This window comes from Monodon monoceros, unplaced genomic scaffold, assembly GCF_005190385.1.
Source record: "Monodon monoceros isolate NGI ecotype Baffin Bay Population unplaced genomic scaffold, NGI_Narwhal_1 Super_Scaffold_18, whole genome shotgun sequence".
Classification (NCBI taxonomy): Eukaryota; Metazoa; Chordata; class Mammalia; order Artiodactyla; family Monodontidae; genus Monodon; species Monodon monoceros.
In genome coordinates this window covers 48,795,741-48,819,965 of record NW_021703774.1, presented here as the reverse complement: position 1 = coordinate 48,819,965, position 24,225 = coordinate 48,795,741, and the positions used below count along the sequence as shown (strand labels likewise).

Sequence of the window (24,225 nt, the reverse complement as noted above, 5' to 3'; positions counted from 1 at the left end):
TGGTCTAGACAACCATTCAAAGTAGAGATTTATGACTCTACTCAGATAGCTCAGATCACATTATTGTATTGTTCACTTACTTTAAATTTTTCAGTATTTATTGAGTTCACATAGTGATAGCTTTTTCTCCTCTCAAAAAGTTTTATTAAAGAATGAGGACCTGAAGTAACTCAAATTGGCTCTGGAAAAACTATTCCATTTCTTTCTTCCATATATGCCATGCTAGGCCACTGGGAATAAAGTAATGAAAAGATTAGTAATAAAGTAACTTAAATAGATTTGTTTTTTACTCTCTAAACCTGATTATTATTATAGGGAGAACAAATGTTTCCTCTCAAGGGCCTGACTCAATTAATAGTTCCTGCCCAGAACACTACACTGAAAAAAACTCTGAAGCTGCATTTGGCCCATGGGGGAAAAGTATCATGATTATTTAGTATTCACTCAAAATTAATAGTTGATATTTAACATAATTAGTTTTTTTATCCTGAAAAGATTTCTCTATTTGGAAAAGCATGAAACTGTAGCATTTATTGATTTTTTTTTCTCAGCCTTTGATTCTGCTATGAATTAATTTGATCTAGAGTCCTAGCTATAAACTCTTAAACTAAAATTGTACCTCAATTTTTGATCCAAGAATTGGCAGAATAGTTGGCCAAATGACATTCTCAACGCTGTACCCTGGGGGCTTCCCTGGTGGCGCAGTGGTTGAGAGTCCGCCTGCTGATGCAGGGGACGTGGGTTCGTGCCCCGGTCCGGGAAGATCCCACATGCCGCGGAGTGGCTGGGCCCGTGAGCCATGGCCACTGGGCCTGCGCATCCAGAGCCTGTGCTCCGCAATGGGAGAGGCCACAACAGTGAGAGGCCTGCGTACCGCAAAAAATAAAAATAAAAAAAATAAAAAATGCTGTACCCTGTCTCCCAATAAGATAGAGGGATTTCTTGTAGGAAAAAAATTGATGAGAAAAAGCCATACTTGGTGTTGGAGCCCATGTTGGGTACTTGTTCTCATCTCCTTTGCTGTTATATCATCACTACTTCATTTTCTATATCCATTTATAACAGTAACACAAGCACTTGCTTATAACACAAGTCTGTTGGGATTATGAATGACAATGACAATATCTGATAAAATGTGTAACATTCCATGTTAAAAAAGTCAACACAGCATCTCGAAGGTGGAGGAGCTGGGGAGTGCTGAGGCAGCAGCATGAGTCTCTAGCTGGCTGGCCTCATCTACTCTTAAAATGATGTCGCTGTTTTCTTTTAGATTCCTTTTTAATTGAAAGTGTTGGTCATCCCTTTGCTGAAAATATTAATGTACACATCTTTAAACTCTTAACGCTTTAGTCCTTGTTTGGGTTCTTAGGAGGCTGACATCTGTGGGAATGGAGTTACTAGGAGAGGGGGAGGACCAATTAAAGTTGCTGGCTATGAGTTTGTTTCTAAAACAAAGGTCATGATAGATTTCAAGGCTTTCTAAATTAATATACTTATTCTCATTTAGTGGTTTGAAATTTTATATCCATAATGAAGAGAGTGAATATTGATTTATATGACTTATGTAATGGAAAAACTGGAATTCATTATCACTAGATGAAATTGCAAATCTTCTCATTTGAAAGCTGGAAGAAATTACAGGGAGTTATATTTGACTTTCTCAATTTGTAGATGGCAGAGAAACCAACCAGGAGGGCACAGCAGTGGTCTAGGAAGGTGATGCTGATGAGAGCTGACTTTGGCAATGGGAATGGGTTAGAGTCAGGAAATATTCCTGAGGTAGAATATCAGCAGAATTTGGTGACCACATGGGGTTATGAAGGGGCGGGGGAGGATGGTGAGGGGATAGAAGACTTAAGAGATTTTGACTTTTAGAGGTTGAGCAGTTGGTCATAACTGCAGGCATCTCTGTCAGACCCACTTCCCCTAATTATACTGCTCTCAAGCGTTTTATGTTCTGGCCTTCTTTGCCTGGAGATGCAGTTGTCCACTTGTTAGGTGCAGATAAAACTGACTTGACTCCTCTCTCATTAATTCATTCCACAGATACATAGTGAGCACCTACTATACGTTTAGCACTGCTCATCTCTGAGGGTGTAAAGGTAAGACATGCCCTTGAGGAACTTAGAGTCTAACAGGAAGAAACAGATATGTAAACACATAGATGTGATAGAGTGTATGTTATGACAGAAGGACCTACAGCAGGGTCTCTCCACTTCAGCACTGTTGACATTTGGGACCAGATAATTCTTTGTTGTAGGGGGCTTTCCTATGTATTGTAAGATCTTTAGCAGCATCCCTGGCCTCTACCAACTACTAGATGCCAGTAGCACCTCCCCAACAGCTGCAGTGACCAAAAGTGTCTCCAGACATTGCCAGGTGTCCCATGGGGGCAAAACTGCTCAGGGCTGAGAACCACAGATCTGCATGTTACCTCGAGGACACAGAGGAGGGGGTAAGTAATTCTACCTGGGTGGAGTCAGAGGAGACCCAGTTTGAGCCATATTAAGAGGTAGCCAGGTGATCCTCAGATGGGCTTCAAGAACTAGGCCTTCTGTCAGATCTAAACGCCTACATGAAACTCCTAATCAAGACTTTTTGATAAGCTTTCAATATTTTTGTCACCGTGGATGAGAAACGTGTTCACAGTCTTTTGGTTTTTTTTTTTTTTTGTGGTACGCGGGCCTCTCACTGTTGTGGCCTCTCCCGTCGCGGAGCACAGGCTCCGGACCCGCAGGCTCAGCGGCCATGGCTCACGGGCCCAGCCGCTCCGCGGCATGTGGGATCTTCCCAGACCGGGGCACGAACCGTGTACCCTGCATCGGCAGGCGGACTCTCAACCACTGCGCCGCCAGGGAAGCCCCACAGTTTTGTTTTAAATTTATTTATTTAGTCATTGATTTTCAAGCTTTATCGCAGTAAGAATTGTACATATTTAAGGTGTATATATATACTGTGAAATGATTAAAAACTTTTAAAAACCATTTTTACAACAGAATTTACACCAGTGGAACAAAGAATTGAATATCTTTTCTTTCATCAACAAATGTAATTTTGATATTTCCTTTGATGGTACAAGTGGATTTCAAATCCAGTCAAACTTTTTCCTAACGAGTACTTCAAAATAATGATGAAAATTCAGGTACAGAAGCGGCTGTAGGCGCCGGAAGCGCGCCGCGCAGGAACCCCGCTCCCTGCCCCGCCCTCCCTGGGCCGCGCTTTCGGCTGCGCAGCCTCCGTGCGCACCCAGACGGGAACTTCCCCCGAGGATTCGCAGGGGCGGTCCCGGGGGCAGAAGTCGATACCTGGCAGCGCCCAGCTTCCCGCAGCAAATTCTGTGAGTATCAAATGGCTTGCTGGAGGCCCGTGGGCATGCCAGCTGACCCCACTTGGTTGCCTTCTGAAAAGTGTGGGTGGAGGTTACTTTTGGCTGGAGGGTCCCCAGCACCTCCTTTTCCCCGAACCCTCAAGCTACCCTTATGGGCTGAGAAAAATCAAGTCTATTAGACCGCACCTGTAACCTATTCATGGTAGATGAAGCAGGAGGAGCTCCGATTCTCACGTTAGAGGGCATCAAAATCACCTGCAGGGCTTATTAAAACATATTGCTGGGTTCCTTCTACCCGCTTCCTCCCAGGTTCTGGTTGAGCAAGTCTGGCATGGGGTCTGATAATTGGTATTTCTAACTAGTTCCTAGGTTATTCTGTTGCTCTGGAACCACGAGTCGAGAATCACTCTCATAGAAGTTAAACAAAGTGTTTTCTAAATACTCCAGCCCCTTCTCACTCCCTCTTAGCCTGGTTTATTTTCCTTGAGAGCAGTTATCATTACTTGATATTATATATATTTATCTGCTTTTTGTTTGTCCTTAGTAAGGTCCAGGAGAACAGAAACTTTGTTTTGCTCTTATAGTTCCATATTTTAGAACAGTGCCTGGCACATAGTGGGAACTAAAAGATATTTGTTGCTTGAAAGAACACGTGTTTTGGAAGGCGTCAGACAAAGCTGAAGCCATGAGAGTGAAAAAGCTTGCTCAGGAAGAGGGGAAATAGTAAAAAGGAGAAGGGCCAAGGACAGACCTTGGTGTGCATGGACATTTAATGGAATAAGAGAAATAGGAAATAAGAGCAGAAAGCTAGGTGCCAAGCTCAGTGCAGCAGCATCCGAGACACCCACAGAGGAGAGATTTTCAGAAAGGGAGGGGACACCAAGAGTAAACAGCAGAAATCATCTAAGATGAAAAGACTGAAAAGTCTTTAAGATTTGTCAGAAGATTTGTCATTGATGATTTTGGTAAGACTAACTTAGGATGTTCAGGGTAGTAGGCTGATTGCTTTGGATTGAGTAGGGAATGGTGGATGAAAAAGTGGGAAAAAATGAGTGTGGACAGTTTATTCAAGGATTTGGCCAGGAAGGAATGGCTGAAAGTATTTCTCTGTCTCTCTCCCTTTCTCTTTCTGTGTGTCTCTGGGAGTCGGAGCAAAGTCACTTTCTAGTGGTGAGGCAGGAGTGTGTAAAAGTTTAATAGGGGACTTCCCTGGTGGCACAGTGGTTAAGAATCCGCCTGCCAATGCAGGAGACACGGGTACGAGCCCTGGTCCAGGAAGATCCCACAGGCTGCGGAGCAACTAAGCCCGTGCGCCACAGCTACTGAGCCTGCATGCCTAGAGCCTGTGCTCTGCAACAAGAGAAGCCACCGCAATGAGAAGCCCGCACACTGCAATGAAGAGTAGCCCCCACTGGCCACAACTAGAGAAAAGCCGGCGTGCAGCAATGAAAACCCAACGCAGCCAAAAATAAATAAATTAAAAAAAAAAGTTTAATAGGGATGGCAAAGGCTTAGAGTAATTGCTGTGGGAAATAGAATTGAACGGTGACATCACATGGCCCCAAATTGGGCATAATGTTAAAAAACTGTGGGAGGTAGGAATGCTGTATAAGTTCTATCAGGAGCTTCTAACCCACCTACTCCTTTGCTGTGTTTTCAAAAGATTCTCTCATACTTGTCATGAGGCATATATTAAAGCTTCAGAGGCTTAAAACACACAACACAGAAACTCGTTACTGGCTGCTCTCTAAGGCAGGAATGCTGGTAGGAGCAGCTGCAATGGAAATATACTCCCAGATACAAGCAGGGATGGGAGGAGACCAGATGGAGACAGTTAATTACCAGAAGAAAAGTGGGCTCTGGTCATCATAATAGGCTGCAGGATGGCAAGCACACTGGCCTGACTCACAGAGCTCTCTGGTTGTGGTAATTAACTGTAGGATCCCAAGGAATGAACTCAACAAAGGACTCACTAAGTCTTTTTGATTTGTGTAACTACAAAAGCAAACAAACCAACAAAACAATTCTTGGTCTTTGTGAACAGAGGCCTCTCGTGAGTGAGCGACATGACTTGTCAATCCTATTCCAAGAACTAAATCAGATCCCAGACCCAGAGCATCTTGTGTGTAGCCTAAATATTCTTAAAGAAGGATGCTGCTGAAACACTGTACCTAAGGACTGCAAACCTTTTCTCCAGCCTTTCCCCAAAGGTCTTGCAGTCCCTTATGGATAACTGTTCTGGAGAAAAGGAGGAACTAAACTTTTCAGTAACTATCACTAATTTCAAACAAACACAAACGTCACTGTTTGCTGTCAGCATTCTGAGCTTAGAGGGGTTAGGTGATAAATGAATTAAATTCTGGTCCAAGTTCACCTTTGGGCAGGGCTAGTGGGACTGTGAATTCATCCTGTGGTTAGTACCCTACTTGCCAAGTAAATAACTGGAATAGGTAATCTTAGCAACTGACAGAATTCCTACATGGGCACATTCACTCATTGAGTAAGGGCTATTCTGGAAGAAAATGCCAAGTGGAGTGCCAAAATAGTAGATCAAAAGCATTACCACATACCTGGAGAATTCCAGAGGTGAGTGTCACCATCAAAGGCGTGAAAGATGCTAGGGTGATGGTTCCCACCTCATTCCCATTTACTTCCCAGCTTAGCCATCACAGAAGTCTGACAGGTCTCAGAGAATGACAGTGCATTATTGTAAACCCAAGCAAGTGATAATTCCAGTTGTAGCTACTCTTCCAAAGGGGGTCTCCTTATTGAAGAGACTCAGCCCCTGACACTCAGCAGTTATTGATCTGGGACTTAGCTCCAGAATATCTTTGTAAAAAATCCTTTTTTTTTTTTTTTACATTACTCACCAATAACTTTCTATATTCAATCAAAAGTTTTGTTTTTATTGCCTATCACTCTTATATCCTTGTTCATTTCTATCAGTTTCTTCTCTTTAAAGTGGGGATCATAACTGTACCTTTCTCAGAGTAATCGGGAAGAAAACTTGATAATCTATGCAAAGAGCATGTAGTAAGTGCTCCATAGGTGTTACCTATTATCTTAGATAATTGGGGATGAAAATCTGGGATGTCGTTTTTCAATCCATTGTTCATTTTGCTGGAGTCATTCTCAAGTTGTTTAGCGAGATGATAAACTTTCAGAATTTCTGCGTGTCTGAAATGTCTTTTCCTCCACTTAAATGCTGATTTGACTGGTAAAGAATTCCAGTTTCAGCTTTGAAGATATTGTTCCATTGAGAAATCCAATGGCAGTCTAATTTCCATTGCTTTATAGGTAACCTATTTCTATATAAAAGCTCTTCTTTTTCTCCTAGGTTTTGTCTAGGATGGGATCTTAGTTTCATTAGTTATCCTAAGGACTCAGATGGCCCATTTAATCTGAAAATTTGTGTTTTTCTTCAAATCTGAGACATTTTCTTCTTTTTAAACGTCCAACCCTCACTACCATTCTGTTGTTTCTGTAACATCTGTCATTCAGATGTTGGAACGTCTGGCTGGATCCATTCTTCATGTCTCATAATTTTCCTTTTTGTTAATTTGCGCTATTTAGCCCTGTCCGTTCTGCTATAAACCAGCCCATAAATCTTTTCTGTCTTTCAGAGATTACAAAATATTCCTGGTTCATTGATGGAACATTTTGTTTTTAGAGGTTTTTTTTTTTTTTAATGTCATGGGATTTTAGATGGAAGCTAAAGTAGATGTGTGTGCTCTGATTTCCTTCTTGATTCGAATTCCTTGGTTATCTTTTGGTTTGTCTAGTTCCTTTAATTAGATTGTATATTTTAAGGTAAAAGTCTTCATACTATGCCTCTCTAGTCTACACCTCTTATATACTGTTTTCTGGTTTTCTAGCACCTTATAAATCTGGCTCTTTCCACCTATCCAATAAATACACCCCCAGGTTGTTTGCTCAAATACATCCTCTTCTTTAGTTTCCCAGCTCCTTCATCTCCAGGGGCACCTGGAATGTTCTCCAGTCATTCAAGAAGCCCTCCTCGGGCTTCCCTGGTGGCGCAGTGGTGGGGGGTCCGCCTGCCGATGCAGGGGACGCGGGTTCGTGCCCGGTCCGGTTGGATCCCGCATGCCGCGGAGCGGCTGGGCCCGTGAGCCATGGCCGCTGGGCCTGCGCGTCCGGAGTCTGTTCCCCTCAACGGGAGAGGCCACAACAGTGAGAGGCCCGCGTACCGCAAAAAAAAAAAAAAAAAGAAGCCCTCCTTGCCTCACCCATTCCTCTCTTCCGGGAGCCTAAGTTGCATCTATCTAGCTCAGCAGTGATTCTCCACCAAGCACCAGAATTGCCTAAAATTTCCCCCAATAGACCTAGACCTGCTGAATCAGAATTTCTGCCGATCAGACCTGGGCATCAATTTTCTTCCTTAAATAAGCTCCACGGGTGAATGAGAGGCACACCGAGGCTAAGAGCCTCGCAGCCTCCTTATCGGGCTGCCCGTCCGTAGGGCGGGACTGACCCTCCCTGACCCTGGCTGGGAGGTCTTTGGAGGGGTTCTTGCGCGCTGCCGCACCGCGTGTCTTCCAAGCACGTCGCAAGAGGCAGGCGCCGGCTATCCCAGAAGGCCACCTACGCTGCCTGGGAGCCCGGCCAAGCGGCCCCAGGACTGGGGCGGAACCCAGGCTAGACTCCGGAGCAGCCAGGACCTGCCCGACCGTCCGTCCCTGAGGGGCCGGAACGCGGCGCCGTGGGAGCGCCACGCGGGCCCTCCGGCACCGGTGCGCAGGCGCGCAACCCGCTTCGCAGCTCCTCTTACGTGGCCGCTAGTTAAGGGAGCGCCTTTGACTTTGCGAGGCCCACAACGGCAGCGCCGGCGCCAGCTCTAGGGTGAGGGGCGCTTCGCCTGCTTCCCTCCGGCCTGCTTCTTTTACCCTGGGTCGTGGGCAGTCCCGGGGGCAGGCGCAAGGACAAGTCCCCATTTTGCCGGCGCCCTTGAGAGACGTTGGGAGCGGGGCAGGGGACCCCACCTCCACCCGTCGCCCGAGCGAAGTAGGGAGGGGGTGGGCAACGATGAGGTCGTTGACTTGGAAGGGGACGCGGGGATCCTCCGCATAGGTTTGGGGTGGAGAAAGTATGCCGGTGCCAGCGTCTTTACGCGGAGCCCTGTCTTCGCGCTGGGAAAGGGGTGTTGCATTTGCCTCCTTCCCAGCCCTGGTTCCCAAAGAGTGGACGAAAGATTTATCTGATACGAAGTTTGCAGTGTAGAGTGAGACCCCGAGCAATCCGAGTTAACGCTTCACCGAAAAACGAGCCAGGAACTCGGACTTCTCACACACTGGGCCGTGGCAGGGATTTCTTGCGATGCACACGGCTTAATCAACACAGGTTGGGATAAAGACTGAATTGTATGGGGGCTTTGCTAAACGAAGTTTCAGAGCACCCTCGAGGTACTGCTTCTGCCTCATCACCTGTAGAAGTCGCATCTCAGTTGTTTGTATTCCACTATTGGCCATTTTAGACTTCTTATTGTATTTATTTTTCCATCTTGGGTTTGCCTGCTTTTCCTCACGAGCCGTGTTTCTGTCTTAAGTCTTGTAGGGCGCAATGTCTGAACAAGAGCGTATACAGGAATGCCTGAGGAAGGAAATAAGGTCACTTCTCATTTCCACCAAAGATGGTTTGACCCCAGAGCAGTTGGAAAAGGAGTACCTTTTTATGGTTGGCAACCGTCTACCCCTCCGAAACCTTGGGTATCGGTCCACCATGGAGCTGGTGTTGGATATGCCTGATGTTGTCAGTGTCTGCCCCTGTGGGGACGGTACTGTAATACTGAAAGGTAGGTTTAAGGTTTGAAGGTCTTTGAACTTTGCAATAATAATCACTTAGTAAAGAATTGTTCTAGCTCTGCAATTATCCTGCATCCCCAGCAGGGGATTTTACTTTTGTGAGGGAGAAGAGGGATCATAGGCACCTTAGAGGTTGTGGACAGAGTTAGAGCTTTAGCACAACCAAGAAACCTTCCCCAGAATACTGTGCATTCACAAAAACTACATTGTGCATGTGATTTAATATTATTGCACCTTAAGTCAGGAGAAACTTAACGAGGGGACTTCAAATTATGAAATCACGTTTAAAATTTCATAAAGCACAGAAACATAATTGTAGGGAAGTTTATTGTTCATCTCCAGGGTTTCAGATCTTTCAGGAGTTAATTAGCAGCAGTGATAGTAAATTGGGTTTTACTGTTCATTCTTCATCCTGTAGTAGAGAAGCTAACAAGCTGTTGTCTAAAATGCAAGAAATGGAGCAAGCAAGGGTTCGTGTTTATCATGTCACCTATATACACAGCTCCTTGGAGAGTTACAAATTATATAACCACAGATGCAAAGAATAAAGAAGGAAGTTTTCAACTAAATATGGTTTCTTTTTTCACACCTCCTTAGCCATTCCAGATGAATCCACCAAAGGAATAGCAAGTTTAGTTGCAAAACAGAGGGGCAGCCATAAGGTTCGAAACTCCATGCAGAAGGGAAGGGCCAGTGTTTGCTTTGCGCCCAGATCTCAACGGCGAGTACCTTACCGAGGAAGGGTGCCCCCTGTTCTTCCAGCTGTCGTGAAGAGTGAGTTGAAAGACCTCTTGACGTTATCTCCTATTCTCCTTTCTGATTTTGAGAACGCATTTGCCAAGCGATTTGGACGATCATTCCAGTATGTGCAGTATGGCTTCTTCTCTATGTTTGAGGCGCTGAATGCCGCTGCAGATGTCATTTCTGTAGAACAGACCAGAGCAGGTTCTTTGTTGATGCTGAAGGAGAGCCTATCCGAGGAAAAGCAGAGAGGATGGCCAGCAGGTAAGCATATTAGCACTGGTAACTATTGCAGATCAACAGACTTTGGAGCAGTTGTAGTACATATGTACGTATGTATGTAATGGCTAAGCTCCAACAGTTTGTTGGAGTTGCATCCTGGCTCTACCACTTGCTAGCTGTATGATCTCAGGCGAGTTACTTAAAATGTCTAAGTCTTAGTTCCCTCATCTCTAAAATAGGAGTAATAATACTTACCTCTTGGAGTCAGGCTGAGATGGGGGTCTGTAAAGTGCCTGGCATTTAGTAAGCTCATAATAAGTGGTAGCTATTATTATGAAAACACAAGATCAGCTCTCTCTAGAGTACTGAAAAAGAACATTAGTTATATGTGTTCAGGTAAAGAAGATATAACATGGAAAATGAAAAGTTTTAAAAATAATACTAGGGCTTCCCTGGTGGCGCAGTGGTTGAGAGTCCGCCTGCTGATGCAGGGGACGTGGGTTCGTGCCCCCATCTGGGAAGATCCCACATGCCGCGGAGAGGCTAGGCCCGTGAGCCATGGCCGCTGAGCCTGTGCGTCCGGAGCCTGTGCTCCACAATGGGAGAGGCCACAAGAGTGAGAGGCCTGCGTACCGCAAAATAATAATAATAATACTAGTTTGTAGCATTTGCCATCTGATCTTTGCTAACACTGATCTTTGATATCCTAGCAGGCATTGTAGTAATTGATGTAGTGTAATGATAACCACCTTATTTGTATAGCAATTTACCCTGGATTCTCATACCATAGACAAGTTGGGTGAGTAACCCAATCTTATCCTTATAGTTAAGGAAGCCAAAGCTCAAGAAAGTTAAATGACTTTCTGAAAATTTCATGACTTGAAAAGTGGTACAGCTAGAGTTAGATACTGAACTCTTACTACTGCTCATTCAGTGAGCTTTTCCTACCCAATCACTGTCTCCCTTAAGGGCTCAGAAAACTGATGTGATCATTTGTATAGTGTCCCTCTAGACCCTTGACTGTATAGAATCTATACACTGCCTATTTGGGGAATTCTATGCCTGTTTCAGTGATTTTCCTTTTTTCTCAAAATTTGTATTTAGATTAATATAGCTGAACCATGAGAATATCATGAATTTACAAACCAATATTTAAATTGTGGTGGGAAGTATAATTTGACAAGAATATGCTAGGGGGTTTACAGACTCTGGTCAGGGAAGGCTGTAGGGGCCACTGAGTGTTTTGAGTCTAAACCTCAACCGTATCAGTATTTGTTTTAAAAATTAAAAACAATTTTTTTTGGCCCTGCTGCGCGACTTGTGGGATCTCAGTTCTCTGACCCCCAGCTGTTGAACCGAGGCCACGGCCGTGAAAGCCCGGAATCCTAATCACTAGGCCACCTGGGAACTCCCTGTATCAGTATTCTTACGCTGCTCAAACTTTGGGAGAGTAACTCATGCTATTAAACTTACGTGAGATTGAGTTGTATAAAGCAATTTGCCAACTTATTGTCTTGTGGGGGGTGGATATTCCTTTCCAGTGATTGAATTGTTCATTTTCCCCATACACGGTACCTTATTCCTCATCAGGATATCTTGGAAGTAATTTTTTGTGCGTGTGAGCTTGATCTTAGGGTAAAGAAAGAGCTAGGTCATGGTGGGGTCCGGTGATCTGTCTTTCATGTTGTATAACAGAATATACCTCTCCTGTAGTATTCCCCTCCATACAAATCTTGAAGAAAAAAAATCTATACTCTAGAAGAATATCCTTTATTCTGTAGCTTTTCATTCCCCACCCCTGCCCCCATACCACTAGATGGTTATCCAGTTTGAAAAGCATAATTCAAGCAGATTCCTTATTTGAAGACTTTTTGGTCTCCTAAACAGGATACAGCTTTTTAGGTTTATACCTATTGAATCCTGCCTCTTTGTAATTATATTCAGGTGTCCTTAAGTGGAGTTTTAGATAGCCCCAACCTTTCAGTAACACACTTATGATCTCTTGGTTTTCTTCTGTAGGTGACTAATCATTCCCTTGTATGTAAATTTTATTGACTTAATATAAAAATGTAAGCTTACTTAATTTTTAGTTCAAAGTTGAGGGCCTAGCCTCTATATATAAATACCAGAAAACTAGAAATTGTTAGTGATAATTTTTCTCTCCTCTTCTTTTATTCGCAAAAGGTAAAATTTTTACCCAGCCTTTTAGAAGGAAGCAACAAGGGTCATATCCCACAGGCTCCCCAGTAGCAATGGCACGCTTTTCACAACCCACTTCAAACATGGAACCACCGAAGCAAATACTGGACGTGGAGAATACTTCTAGGTCAAATGTGGAGACTTCAAGGCTGAATCACACTGAAAAATTAAACCAGGTGAGATATCCGACTTTGGAGTTATAAATACACCAAAAATGTGTTTAAATTCAGTGGCTATTACTTAGCTCTCATGGAAAAGCTGACCTTTTAAAATTCAAGTCATTCACTTATTTCACATTTAACTTAAGCATTTTCTGTGGTTCTGTGGATTAGTTAAGAAGTGAGAGGTGGCAGTGAAAAAAGAGTACAATTTTATCAACTCCATGGTTTCAACTGTTTTCTGCAGATGACTCCCAAATCTGTATCTCTAGTTCCAGCTTCTCACCAAAGTTATAGAAGCATATTTGCAACTTAACTCATGAATATCTTCACCTGAATGGCTGGCCCTGAGCACTGCAATCCTGGTATTTTTCTGTGACTATGATGCTGAAGGACTTTGAGTAAAACCTACTAGAATAAAGCCAACAAAAGCCTGATTATGTTAGCAAGATAACAACCTAAGTAGAGCTCAAAATAAGCACATGGAAATTAAAGACATAAAAGTGCTTCATTTCTGTAACTTAAAAAAATTAGCTTTAGTAACATAATTTACATATAGTAAAATTTGCCCATTGAAAATGTACACTTTGAGTTTTAACATATGTATCTAGTTGTGTAATCACCATCAAAATCAAGAAACAGCATTTCCATCATCTCCCCAAAGTTCCTTCATGCCACTTTGTAGTTGATCTCTTTCCCCAACTACAGCTACAGACAACCACTGCTTTCTATAAGTATAATTTTGACTTTCCAAGAGTTTCATGTAAGTGGGATTAAATAATGCTTAGCTTTTTGTGTCTGCCTTCTTTAACAGGATGCTTTTGAGATTCATCCAGTATGTATCAGTGGTTTGTTCCTTTTTCTTGTTGAGTATCATTCCACTGTACTGATATACCTCAATTTGTTATCCATTCACCATTAGATAATATTTGCGTTGTTTCCTGTTTGGGGTATTATGAATAAAACTGCTATGAACATTTGCTTACACTTTGTATGAACATTGACTTCATTTCTCTTGGGTCAATACCTAGGAGTAGGATTGTTGGGTCAGACAGTATTTTTAACTTTTTAAGAAATTGCCAAACTGTTTCCAAAGTGGCTGTACAGTTTTACTTTCTCATGAGCTATGTATAAGAGTTCCACTTGCATCTTTGTTAACATTTGATGTTATCAGTTTAAAAAACAGTAGCCATTTGAGTGCGTGTATAGTAGTATCTCATTATGGCTTTAACTGAAGTTTCTCTGATGATGAATAATATTGGATATCCTTGCGTAAGTATATTTGCCATTTGTATATCTTCTTTGAAGTGTCTAATAATATCTTTTGCTCATTATTAAAAATCGAGTTTTCTTTGTATTGAGTTGGAAGAGTTATTTATGTATGCTGGTTACAAGTCCTTTATTTTTTATTATTTTAGTTATTTTTATTTTTTTGGCAGTACGCAGGCCTTTCACGGCCGTGGCCTCTCCCGCCGCGGAGCACAGGCTCCGGACGCGCAGGTCCAGCGGCCATGGCCCACGGGCCCAGCCGCTCCGCGGCATGCGGGATCCTCCCAGACCAGGGCTTGAACCCGTGTCCCCTGCGTCGGCAGGCGGACTCCCAACCACTGCGCCACCAGGGAAGCCCACAAGTCCTTTATTGAGACATGTTTTGCAAATATTTTCTCTTGGTCTGTGCTTACCTCTTCATTTCCTGAATCCTGTCTTTTGTGGGGAAGTCTTTAATTTTGACGAAATCTAATTTATTTATTTTTTTCTTTTGGTTCTTGCCTACCTAATAGATTTTTGGTTAATCCAGAGTCACAAAAATATTTTTCTCTGTTTTCTTCTAGAAGTTTTTTGATTTTAGTTCTTAGGTCTATTTCAAGTTAATTTTTGTGTAAGGTACCAGGTATGGATCAAAGTTTTCTGCATATGGATAGCCAATTATTCCAGCACTATTTTTTAAATTTTTATTATTTTTAAATTTAATTTTATTTATTTATTTTTGGCCATGGGGCATGGCATGTGAGAGCTTAGTTCCCCAACCAGGGATCCAGCATACACCTCCTGCATTGGAAGCTTGGAGTCTTCACCACTGGACTGCCAGGGGAATCCCCAGCACTATTTTTGAAAAACACTCTTTCCTCACTGGACTACCTTATTACTTTGGCACTTCTGTAAAATCTGTTGACCTCATCTATGTGTAGGTCTCTTTCAGGACTCTCTGTCTCTCTCTCTATTCTGGTCCACTGATCTACATTGATCTGTCTTTTTGCAAGTATCACACTGTCTTGATGACTGTAGTTTTATAATATGTTGAAATTATATGGTTAGGTCCTACAGCTTTGTTCTTTTAAAAATTGCTTTGGTGGGCTTCCCTGGTGGCGCAGTGGTTGAGAATCCGCCTGCCGATGCAGGGGATGCGGGTTTGTGCCCTAGTCCGGGAAGATCCCACATGCCGCAGAGCGGCTGGGCCCGTGAGCCATGGCCGCTGAGCCTGCGTGTCCGGAGCCTGTGCTCCGCAATGGGAGAGGCCACAACCGTGAGAGGCCTGTGTACCGCAAAAAAAAAAAAAAATTGCTTTGTCTATTCTAGGTTCTTTGAATTTCCGTATAAACTTAACTTGATATAAATCAGCTTGTCAATTTCTACCAAAAATAATTATGCTCTCTGTGATTTTGATGAGAATTGCATTGGATCTATAGATAAGTTTGGGTGGAATTGACATCTTGACAATATTTAATCTGCTGATTCCTGAGCACAGTATAGCTCTCCATTGATTTAGATCTGTAAATTCTCTCAGCACTGTTTTATAGTTTTCAGTAAACAAGACTTGCATATATTTTGTTAAACTTACAGCTACATTTTTCATATTTTTGATACTATTATAAAGGGTATTGTCAATTTATTTTCTAGTTATTTATTGCTAGTATGTAGAAAATCAATTTTTTTTGTATATTGACCTTGTATCCTGTGACCTTGAATCAAGGTACTCGATAAACTCAACTCTAGTTTATACTGGGAGTAAAGACAGTTTTACTTCCATTTCAATCTATATGACTTTTTTTTCTTACCTTATGACAAAGGCTAGTTTCTCTAGTTTAATAATGAATAGAAGTGGTGAGAGTAAAAATTCTTGCCTGGTTCCTAACTATAGGGGAAAAGCATTCATTTTTTCATCATTAACTATTATGTTAACTGTAGCATTTTTATAAATGCCCTATATTAGATTGAGGAAATACTCTTCTATTCCTAGATTCTGAGAATTTTTTCCATGAACGTATATTGAATTTTTCTCCATCCATTGAGATGATTATAGGATGTGATACTATGATTTATAATAAATACATATTTGGTCTTCATCCTTTTCTGGCACGGAGCTCCTAAAACCTATGGAAATTCCTAAGTAAAGAGAGCAGTAAAGGTATCTTTTGTTATTTTAATGAGGTAACTTTTGGAAATCACCTAAGGATGGGTTGCTGTTGGAGTCAGCCATGTAATTAGAGGGTTGGAGATTAAGTTCAGTCATAGCCAATGATTAATCAGTCATGCTGATATAATGACGCCTCCATGAAAACCCCAAAAGTCTGGGTTTAGAGAGCTACCAGGTTGGTGAACACCTAGAGATTTGGGGAGAATGGCATGCCAGGAGAAGGCATGGAAGTTCTTTGCCCCTTCCCATATACTTTGCCCTATGTATCTCTTCCATTTGACTTTTCCTGAGTTATATCTTTTTATTTATTTTTCATTCATTAAAAAAATCGAGATATAATTGACATATAGCATTATATTAGTTTCAGTACAACAGGATTACAACAGGATTAGATATATGTATGTATTGTGAAATGATCACCACAGTAAGTGTAGTTAACATCCATCACCACACATAGTTACAAATTGTTTTTCTTGTCATGAGAACTTTTAAGGTTTACTCTCTTAGCAACTTTTAATTATAGAATACATATTATTATTAACATAGAATATATATTATTATTAATATACAATTAATATGTATATAAATAATAATTGCCATGCTGTACATTACATCCCCAGGACTGATAATAACTGGACGTTTGTACTTTTTGACCACCTTTACCCATTTTGCCCGCCCCCAGCATGCTGCCTCTGGCAACCACCCATCTGTTCTCTCTTTCTAAGAGTTTGGGTTTTTGTTGTTGTTATTTTTGTTTAACAGATTTTGCATGTAAGGGAGATCATACAGTATTTGTCTGTCTGACTTATTTTCCTTAGCATAATGCCCTCAAGGTTCATCCATTGTTATTACAAATTGTGGGATTTCCTTCTGGTTTTATGGCTGGTATACATATTCCACAACTTCTTTATCCATTTATTGTTCGATGGACACTTAGGTTGTTTCCATGTCTTGGCTATTATAAATAATGCTGCAACATGGGAGTGCAGATATCTTTTTAAGTTAGTGTTTCTGTTTCCTTCGGATAAATACCCAGTGGTGGAGTTGCTGGATGATATGGTGTTTCTCTGTACTGTTGTCCACAGTAGCTGCACCAATTTATATTCCCCCCAACAGTGCAGAAGGGTTCCCTTTTCTCCACACCTTCGCCAACATTTGTTATCTCTAGTCTTTTTGATAATAGTCATTCTAACAGGTGTTAGGTGATATTTCATTGTGGTTTGGTTTGCATTTCCCTGATGATTACTGATATCAAGCCACTTTTCATTTACCTATTGGACATCTGTATGTTTTTGGGAAAATGTTCAGATCCTCTGCTCATTTTTTAATTGAATTATTTAGTTTTTTTTGATGTTGAGTTGTGAGAGTCCTTTATATATTTTGGATATTAACCCCTTATCAAATATAAGATTTGCAAATATTTTCTCCCATTCATTTTATCAAGGTCTTCTTTTCTGTGCCGTAGATTTTTAGTTTGATGTAGTCCCACTTGTTTATTTTTGCTTTTGCTGCCTTTACTTTCAGTGTCAAATTCAAAATATCATTTCCAAGACCGAGGTCAAGGAGCTCACCATCTAAGTTTTCTTCTAGGATTTTTATGTTTTCTGGTCTTACGTTCAGGTTTTTAATCCATTTTGAGTTACTTTTTGTGTATGGTGTAGAGTTATATCCTTTTATGATAAACCTGTAATCTAGTAATTAAAATGTTTCTCTGAGTTCTTTGAGCCATTATAGCAAATTAAATTGAACCCAAGGAGAGGGTTGTGGAAACCTGATTTGTAGCCACTGGATCAGAAGCTCAGGTAACAACCTGGACTTGCAATTGTCATCTGAAGTCAGAGGATGGGGTGGGGGTTCAGTCTTGTAGAACTTGGCCCTTAACCTTGGAATCTGAATGCAATCTCCAATGTCAGAGTTGAGTTGAATTGTAGGACACCCAGCTTGTGTTGAAGAATTGCTTGGATATGGGGAAACACCCTCACACACATTGTAATTGGAGTCAGAATTCTATAGAGCTTTTTCTTTTTTAATCTCTTTGTATGATAAATTACACTGATTTGGTTTTTTTTTTTTTTTTTTTTTTTAGCATTAAAGCAACCTTATGTTGCTGAATGAATCCAGCATGTTGGCCATCATGTCTTTTTATATATTGCTGGATGTGATTTGCTGTTTTCTTGTTAAGGACCTTAGTGTTAATGTTCATAAGGTATATTTTTCTGTAGTTTTCTTGTAATGTTTTATCTGGTTTTGGAATCATGGTAATACAGGCCTTTTGAACCGAGTTGGGACGTTTTCATTCTTTTTTTTGGCAAGAGTTTGTATTAGGTTTCCCTAAACATTCCACTGAATTCATCAGTGAAGCAGTCTGGACCTGGGGATTTTTTGGGTAGTGATTTTAAATTACAGACCCAGTTTCTTTAACAGATAAAGAGCTATTCAGATTATCCATTTCTTTGTTAAATAAATTTATTTATTTATGGCTGCGTTCTGCCTTCCTTGCTGCATGCGGGCTTTCTCTGGTTGCGGCAAGCGGGGGCTACTCCTCGTTGTGGTGCACAGGGTTCTCATTGCAGTGGCTTCTCTTTGTTGCAGAGCATGGGCTGTAGGTGTGTGGTCTTCAGTAGTTGTGGCATGCAGGCTCAGTAGTTGTGGCACATGGGCTTAGTTGCTCCATGGCATGTGGGATATTCCTGGACCAGGGCTTGAACCCATGTCCTCTGCATTGGCAGGCAGATTCTCAACCACTGCGCCACTAGGGAAGTCCCAGATTATCCATTTCTTTTTGAATGAGCTTTGATACTTTGTCTTTCAAGAAGATGTCCATTTCATCTCAGTTGTCAAATTTGTTGAAATAAATTTGTTTATAATATTCACTCATTGTCTTTTTAAGATCTGTAGGATTTGTGGCGAAGCGCCTTCTTTCATTCCTAATATTGATAATTTCTCTTTATTTCATGATCAGTCTGGCTAAAGATTTATTCAGTGATTTTTCAAAGAACCAGCTTTTGGTTTTATTGATTTTTCCCACCTGTTTTCTATTTCATTTATTTCTGTGCTTATCTGTATTATTTCCTTCTTTCTGTTTATTTTGGGTTAATATTTACCTTAAGAGCAAGAAAAGAAAATTTGGTCATTGATTTTGGTCCTTCTTTTCTAATATAAACATTTAAGGCTATGGATTTTCCGTAAGTACTACTTTAGCTGTATCTCACAGATTTTGAAGTGATGTATTTTCATTTAGTTCAAAATATTTTCTAATTTCCTTTGTGATTTCTTTTGTCTTATGGGTTATTTAACAGCATGTTGTTTAATTTCCAATACTTGGGGACTTTTCAGAGATGTTGTTGAGTTATAATTTAACTTGATTGTGTTAAGAAAACATAGTCTGATTTCATTCCTTGGAAATATATTGAGACTTATGTGGCCCAAAATATATATATGTGGGTGAATGTTTCATATCTACTTTGAAGGAATGTTTGGGTAGAGTGTTCTCTGCTATATTTGGGTAGAGTGTTCTATAAATGTCAACTAGTAAAGTTAGTTATAGTGTCATTCAGGAATTCTATATTTTTACTGATGTTTTCCTACTTTTTCCATTAATTACTGCAGGATCAGTGTTGAAATCTTCAAATATAATTGTGAATTTGTCTATTTTACCTTTCAGCTTCAGATATTATAAATCTCTGTTACGTGCATACATATTTAGGATTGATATGTGTTCCTGATGAATTGCCCTATTTATCATTATGAAATGTCCCTCTTTATGGCTCATAATGTTCTTTGTTTTGGAGTCTACTTTGTTTGATATTACCATAGTGATGCTAGCTTTCTTTAGATGTTAGCACTGTGTATCTTTTTATATACTTTTATTTTTAACATACCTGTTTTATATTTAAAATGTGTTTCCTTTAGACAGTATTTGGTTGTCTTGCTTCTTTATTTAATCTGTCAATCTCTGTCATTTAATGGGGGTGTGTATACCATTTATATTTAGTGTAATTACTGGTATGGTTTGATTTAAGTCTAATTTTTGTGGGTTTTTTTCCTATTTTTTTCTTTTGGATTTTTTTTTTTTTGCGGTATGTGGGTCTCTCACTGTTGTGGCCTCTCCTGTTGCGGAGCACAGGCTCCAGATGTGCAGGCTCAGTGGCCGTGGCTCACGGGCCCAGCCACTCTGTGGCATGTGGGATCATCCTGGACCGGGACACAAACCCGTGTCCCCTGCATCAGCAGGCGGACTCTCAACCACTGCGCCACCAGGGAAGCCCTGGATTAATTTTTAAAAATAAAATTTTTAGACCAATTTTAGGTTCACAGCAAAGTTGAACAGAAAGTAGAGAGGGTCCCCATATACTCCCTGCCCCCACATTCATGCAGCCTCTTCTACTATGAGCATCCTGCAGCAGAGTGGTACCTTTGTTACAGTTGATGAACCTCCATTGACACATCATAATCACCCAAAGTCTACAGTTTACATTAGGGTTCACTCTTGGTATTGTAAATTCTGTGGGTTTTGACAAATGTGTAATGACATATATCCACCATTGTGGTATCACACAGAATAGTTTCACTGCCCTTCAGATCCTCTGTGCTCCATCTGCTCTTCTCTCCCTCCTCCCTAGCCCCTAGCAACCACTGATCTTTTTACTGTTTCTATAGTTCTGTGTTTTCTAGAATGTCATATAGTTGGAATCATACAAATGTTGCCTTTTAAATTGCCTTCTTTCACTTAGTGATATGCATTTAAGGTTCCTCCGTGTCTTTTCATGGCTTGATAGCTCATTTCTTTTTCGTGCTGAGTAATATTCCATAGTGTGCATATATTGCAGTTTATCTATCCATTTACCTACTGAAGGACATCTTGGTTGCTTCCAGGTTTTGGTTATGAGTAAAGCTGCTCTAAACATCTGTGTGCAGTTTTTTGTGTAGACATAAGTTTTCAGCTCCTTTGGGTAAATACCAAGGAGCATGATAGCTCTATCGTATGATAAGCGTTTAGTTTAGTTTTTCAAGAAACTGCCAAATTCTCTTCCAAAGTGGCTGTATCATTTTGCACTCCCACCAGCAGTGAATGAGAGTTCCTGTTGCTCCACATCCTCATTAGCATTTGGTGTTGTCAGTGTTTTGGATTTTGGCCATTCTACTAAGTATATAGTGGTATCTCGCTGTTGTTTTAATTTACAGTTCTCTAATGACATATGATGTAAAACATCTTTTACTTTGCTATCTGTATATCTTCTTTGGTGAGATGTCTGTTCAGATCTTTTGCCCAGTTTTTAATTAGGTTGTTTGTTTCCTTACTGTTGAGCTTTAAGGGGTCTTTGTATATTTTGTATGACAACTCTTTATCAGATATGTCTTTTGCAGTTTTTTTTTTTGGCAGTTTTTGGCTTGTCTTTTCATTCTTTTGACATTGTCTTTCACAGAGCAGAAGTTTTTAATTTTAATGAAGTCCTGCTTCTCACTTATTTCTTTTATAGATCATATCTTTGGTGTTGTATCTAAAACATCGTCACCATACCCAAGGTCATCTATGTATTCTCCTATGTTGTCTTCTAGAAGTTTTAATAGTCTGTTTTACACTTAGGTCTGTGATCCATGTTAAGTTAATTTTTGTGAAGGGTGTAAGGTCTGTGTCTAGATTCAGTTTTTTGCACATGGATGTCTAGTTTTTCCAGCACTACTGTTGAAGATTCTCTTCTCTCCATTGTATTGCCTTTTCTCTTTGTCAAAGATCAGTTGGCTATATTTTTGTGGATCTATATCAGCATTCTTTGTTCTGTTCCATTGGTCTATTTGTCTGTTCTTTTGCCAATACCACACTGCCTTGATTACTGTAGCTTTATATTGATAGTAAATCTTGAAGTCGGATGGTGTCAGTCCTCCAAATTTGTTCTTCTCTTTCAATATCGAGGTAGCTATTCTGGGTCTTTTGTCTCTCCATATAAACTTTAGAATTGATTTGTTGATATCCCCCTGTTGTAGTTTCTTAGGACAGGGCCGAAAGTAAGCTCATCACACGAGATGAATTGTGCCAAAGCACAGCAGTAGAGGGCTGCCGCTCGCTCAGGCAAAACAGCGCCGTCTGTCTTGCTGTGGTAACTTTTATTAAAGCATTATCTAGATTTACACTTTAAGACTTGTTTTCTTAACATTTCAGAAGTGCCAAAGCAGCAACCTATGTTTTTATTAATTATACAAGCAATAATTGGCTTTCGTGAGCACCTGCCGTGCTTCGTCCTTGAGCGCAAGAACAGCACAAAGTTCCCACCATTATTTTGATTATACTGAAGTAGCACAAGGACATTTCCTTGCGTTCCCACCACTCTGATTATACTGAGGACATCTCATGGATCAGTGCCCAAAGCACTCAATGCTTCTTTTGCAGGCCCCTGGTTTGCCGGGGGGGGCGCTCGAAGCATTCAGAACTGTTCACAACCCTGGCTTATTCGCATGCCCCCGGTTTGCTGGGGGTGCTCAAAGCAATCAGGACTGTTTGCAGTTCTGGCTTATTCGCCAGCCCCCAGTTTGCTGAGGGGGGGCTCATGGGTCACATCTCCTTTCCATGTCCTCAGTTATCCCACTACATCCCCCCCAAAAAACTTGCTGGGATTTTGATTGGGATTGGATTGAATCTATAGATCAAGTTGGGAAGAACTAATATCTTGACAGTATTGAGTCTTCCTATCTGTGAACATGGAATATCTCTCCATTTATTTAGTAGTAGTTCTTTGATATCTTTCATCAGTGTTTTGTATTGTTCCTCATATAGATTGTACCTATTTTGTTAGATTTATATCTAAGTGTTTCATTTTGGGGACACTAATGTAAATGGCTATGTGTTTTTCCTTTAGAATTCCACTTGTTCCTTGCTGGTATATAGGAAAGTGATTGGCTTTTGTATTATTAACTTTGTATTCTCCAACGTTGCTATAATTGCATATTCATTCCAGTTTTTTGGTTGATTCTTTGGGATTTCTATATAGACAAATGTGTCATCTTCAAGCAAAGATAGTTGTATTTCTTCCTTCTGAATTATTATGCAGTTGACCCTTGAATACTGCAGGGGTTAGGGGTGCCCACCCCTTGCACAGTCAAAAATCTGCATGTATGTTTTGACTCCCCCAAAACAACTACTGATAACCTACTGTTGACCAGAAGCCTTACTGATAACATAAACATTTGATTAACATGTTTTATATATTATATGTTAGTATATACTGTATTCTTGTAATACAGGAAGCTAGAGAAAAAATGTTAAGAAAATCATAAGAAAAATACATTTACAGAACTCTACTATATTTATCAACAAGATGAATCATCTGTCAGTACTTATATCAATATTGTTTTATATGATACAAAACACTGTATATATTATACATATTACTAACACTAGACATCAGAAATGAAAAGATAATGTGAAACAGAAAATAATATTAGTTACAGGTACAATGATTCATGCATTGATGTTGTAGAAGCAGCAATGTGATTGCTTTATGATAGCCTAAAGTAATCGATATGATTCCTTCATGGTAGCCTAGCCTAACTAACGAATGACTTATAAAATTTTTATGACATTCAGTATTATATTCATAATACAGTATTGGAAGCATTGTTTCATTTTTTTTAAAAAACACTTACCTGTTATGATAGGCCGATGAGCAGTTTCTCCAATTACGAGAGACATACTGTACAGTAATATAATTCTTTGAAAGCACAGTTATAAAACAGTAAGAAAATGAAGACATTATTTTTATATTAAATGTCACTCATCTTATGCCTATGTAAGGATAGACCAGTATTTACATGTATTTTATGCATTCATGACATACCTTTTAAAAATTTTTTGAATATTTCTAGGCTATGCATTTCACCTACAAGTTTGTTCAACTTGTCATAAACCTCCAAAACTTTTTAATATATTTACTGAAACAAATCTGTGTGTAAGTGGATCTGTACAGTTCAAGTCCATGTTGTTCAAGGGTCAGCTGTGCTTTCTATTTCCTTTTCTTATCTTATTGAATTATCTAGGACTCCTAGAACAGTATTGAAAAGCAGAGGTGAGAGGGGACATCCTTACCTTATTCCTGATTAAGTATTTTTTATGGTTCTGTTTTGTTGCTGTTATTTGTTTATTAGTTATAACTCTTTAAAAATATTTTTAATGGATGCCTTAGTGTTCTCAACATATGTTTTTAATTTATCACAGTTGATCCTCATGTAATATACTATTTCATGTAGATTAAGAACTTTAGAACAATAGATTTACATTTCTCTCTTCCTATCCTTTGTGCCATTTTTGTGATACATTTTAATTGTGTATATGTTGTAAGCTCCTTAATG

The 24,225-nt window shown here is 40.2% G+C and overlaps 1 protein-coding gene across 3 annotated transcripts in view; it reads left to right on the top strand.

Moving 5' to 3' along the window:
- Positions 1 to 8,889: 8,889 nt before the first annotated feature.
- Positions 8,890 to 24,225, top strand: part of TDRD5 (tudor domain containing 5) — an 85,242-nt gene continuing 69,906 nt past the window's right edge. For 2 of the 3 annotated variants that reach the window (XM_029229340.1, XM_029229339.1), the window contains exons 1-3: positions 8,890 to 9,137; positions 9,745 to 10,152; positions 12,295 to 12,485. In XM_029229340.1, the coding sequence (XP_029085173.1) occupies positions 8,906 to 9,137; positions 9,745 to 10,152; positions 12,295 to 12,485 (831 nt within the window). In that variant the 5' untranslated portion in view covers positions 8,890 to 8,905. Of the gene's footprint in view, positions 9,138 to 9,744; positions 10,171 to 12,294; positions 12,486 to 24,225 lie in introns of all 3 variants that reach the window. The other variant, XM_029229342.1, reaches the window with a different exon arrangement.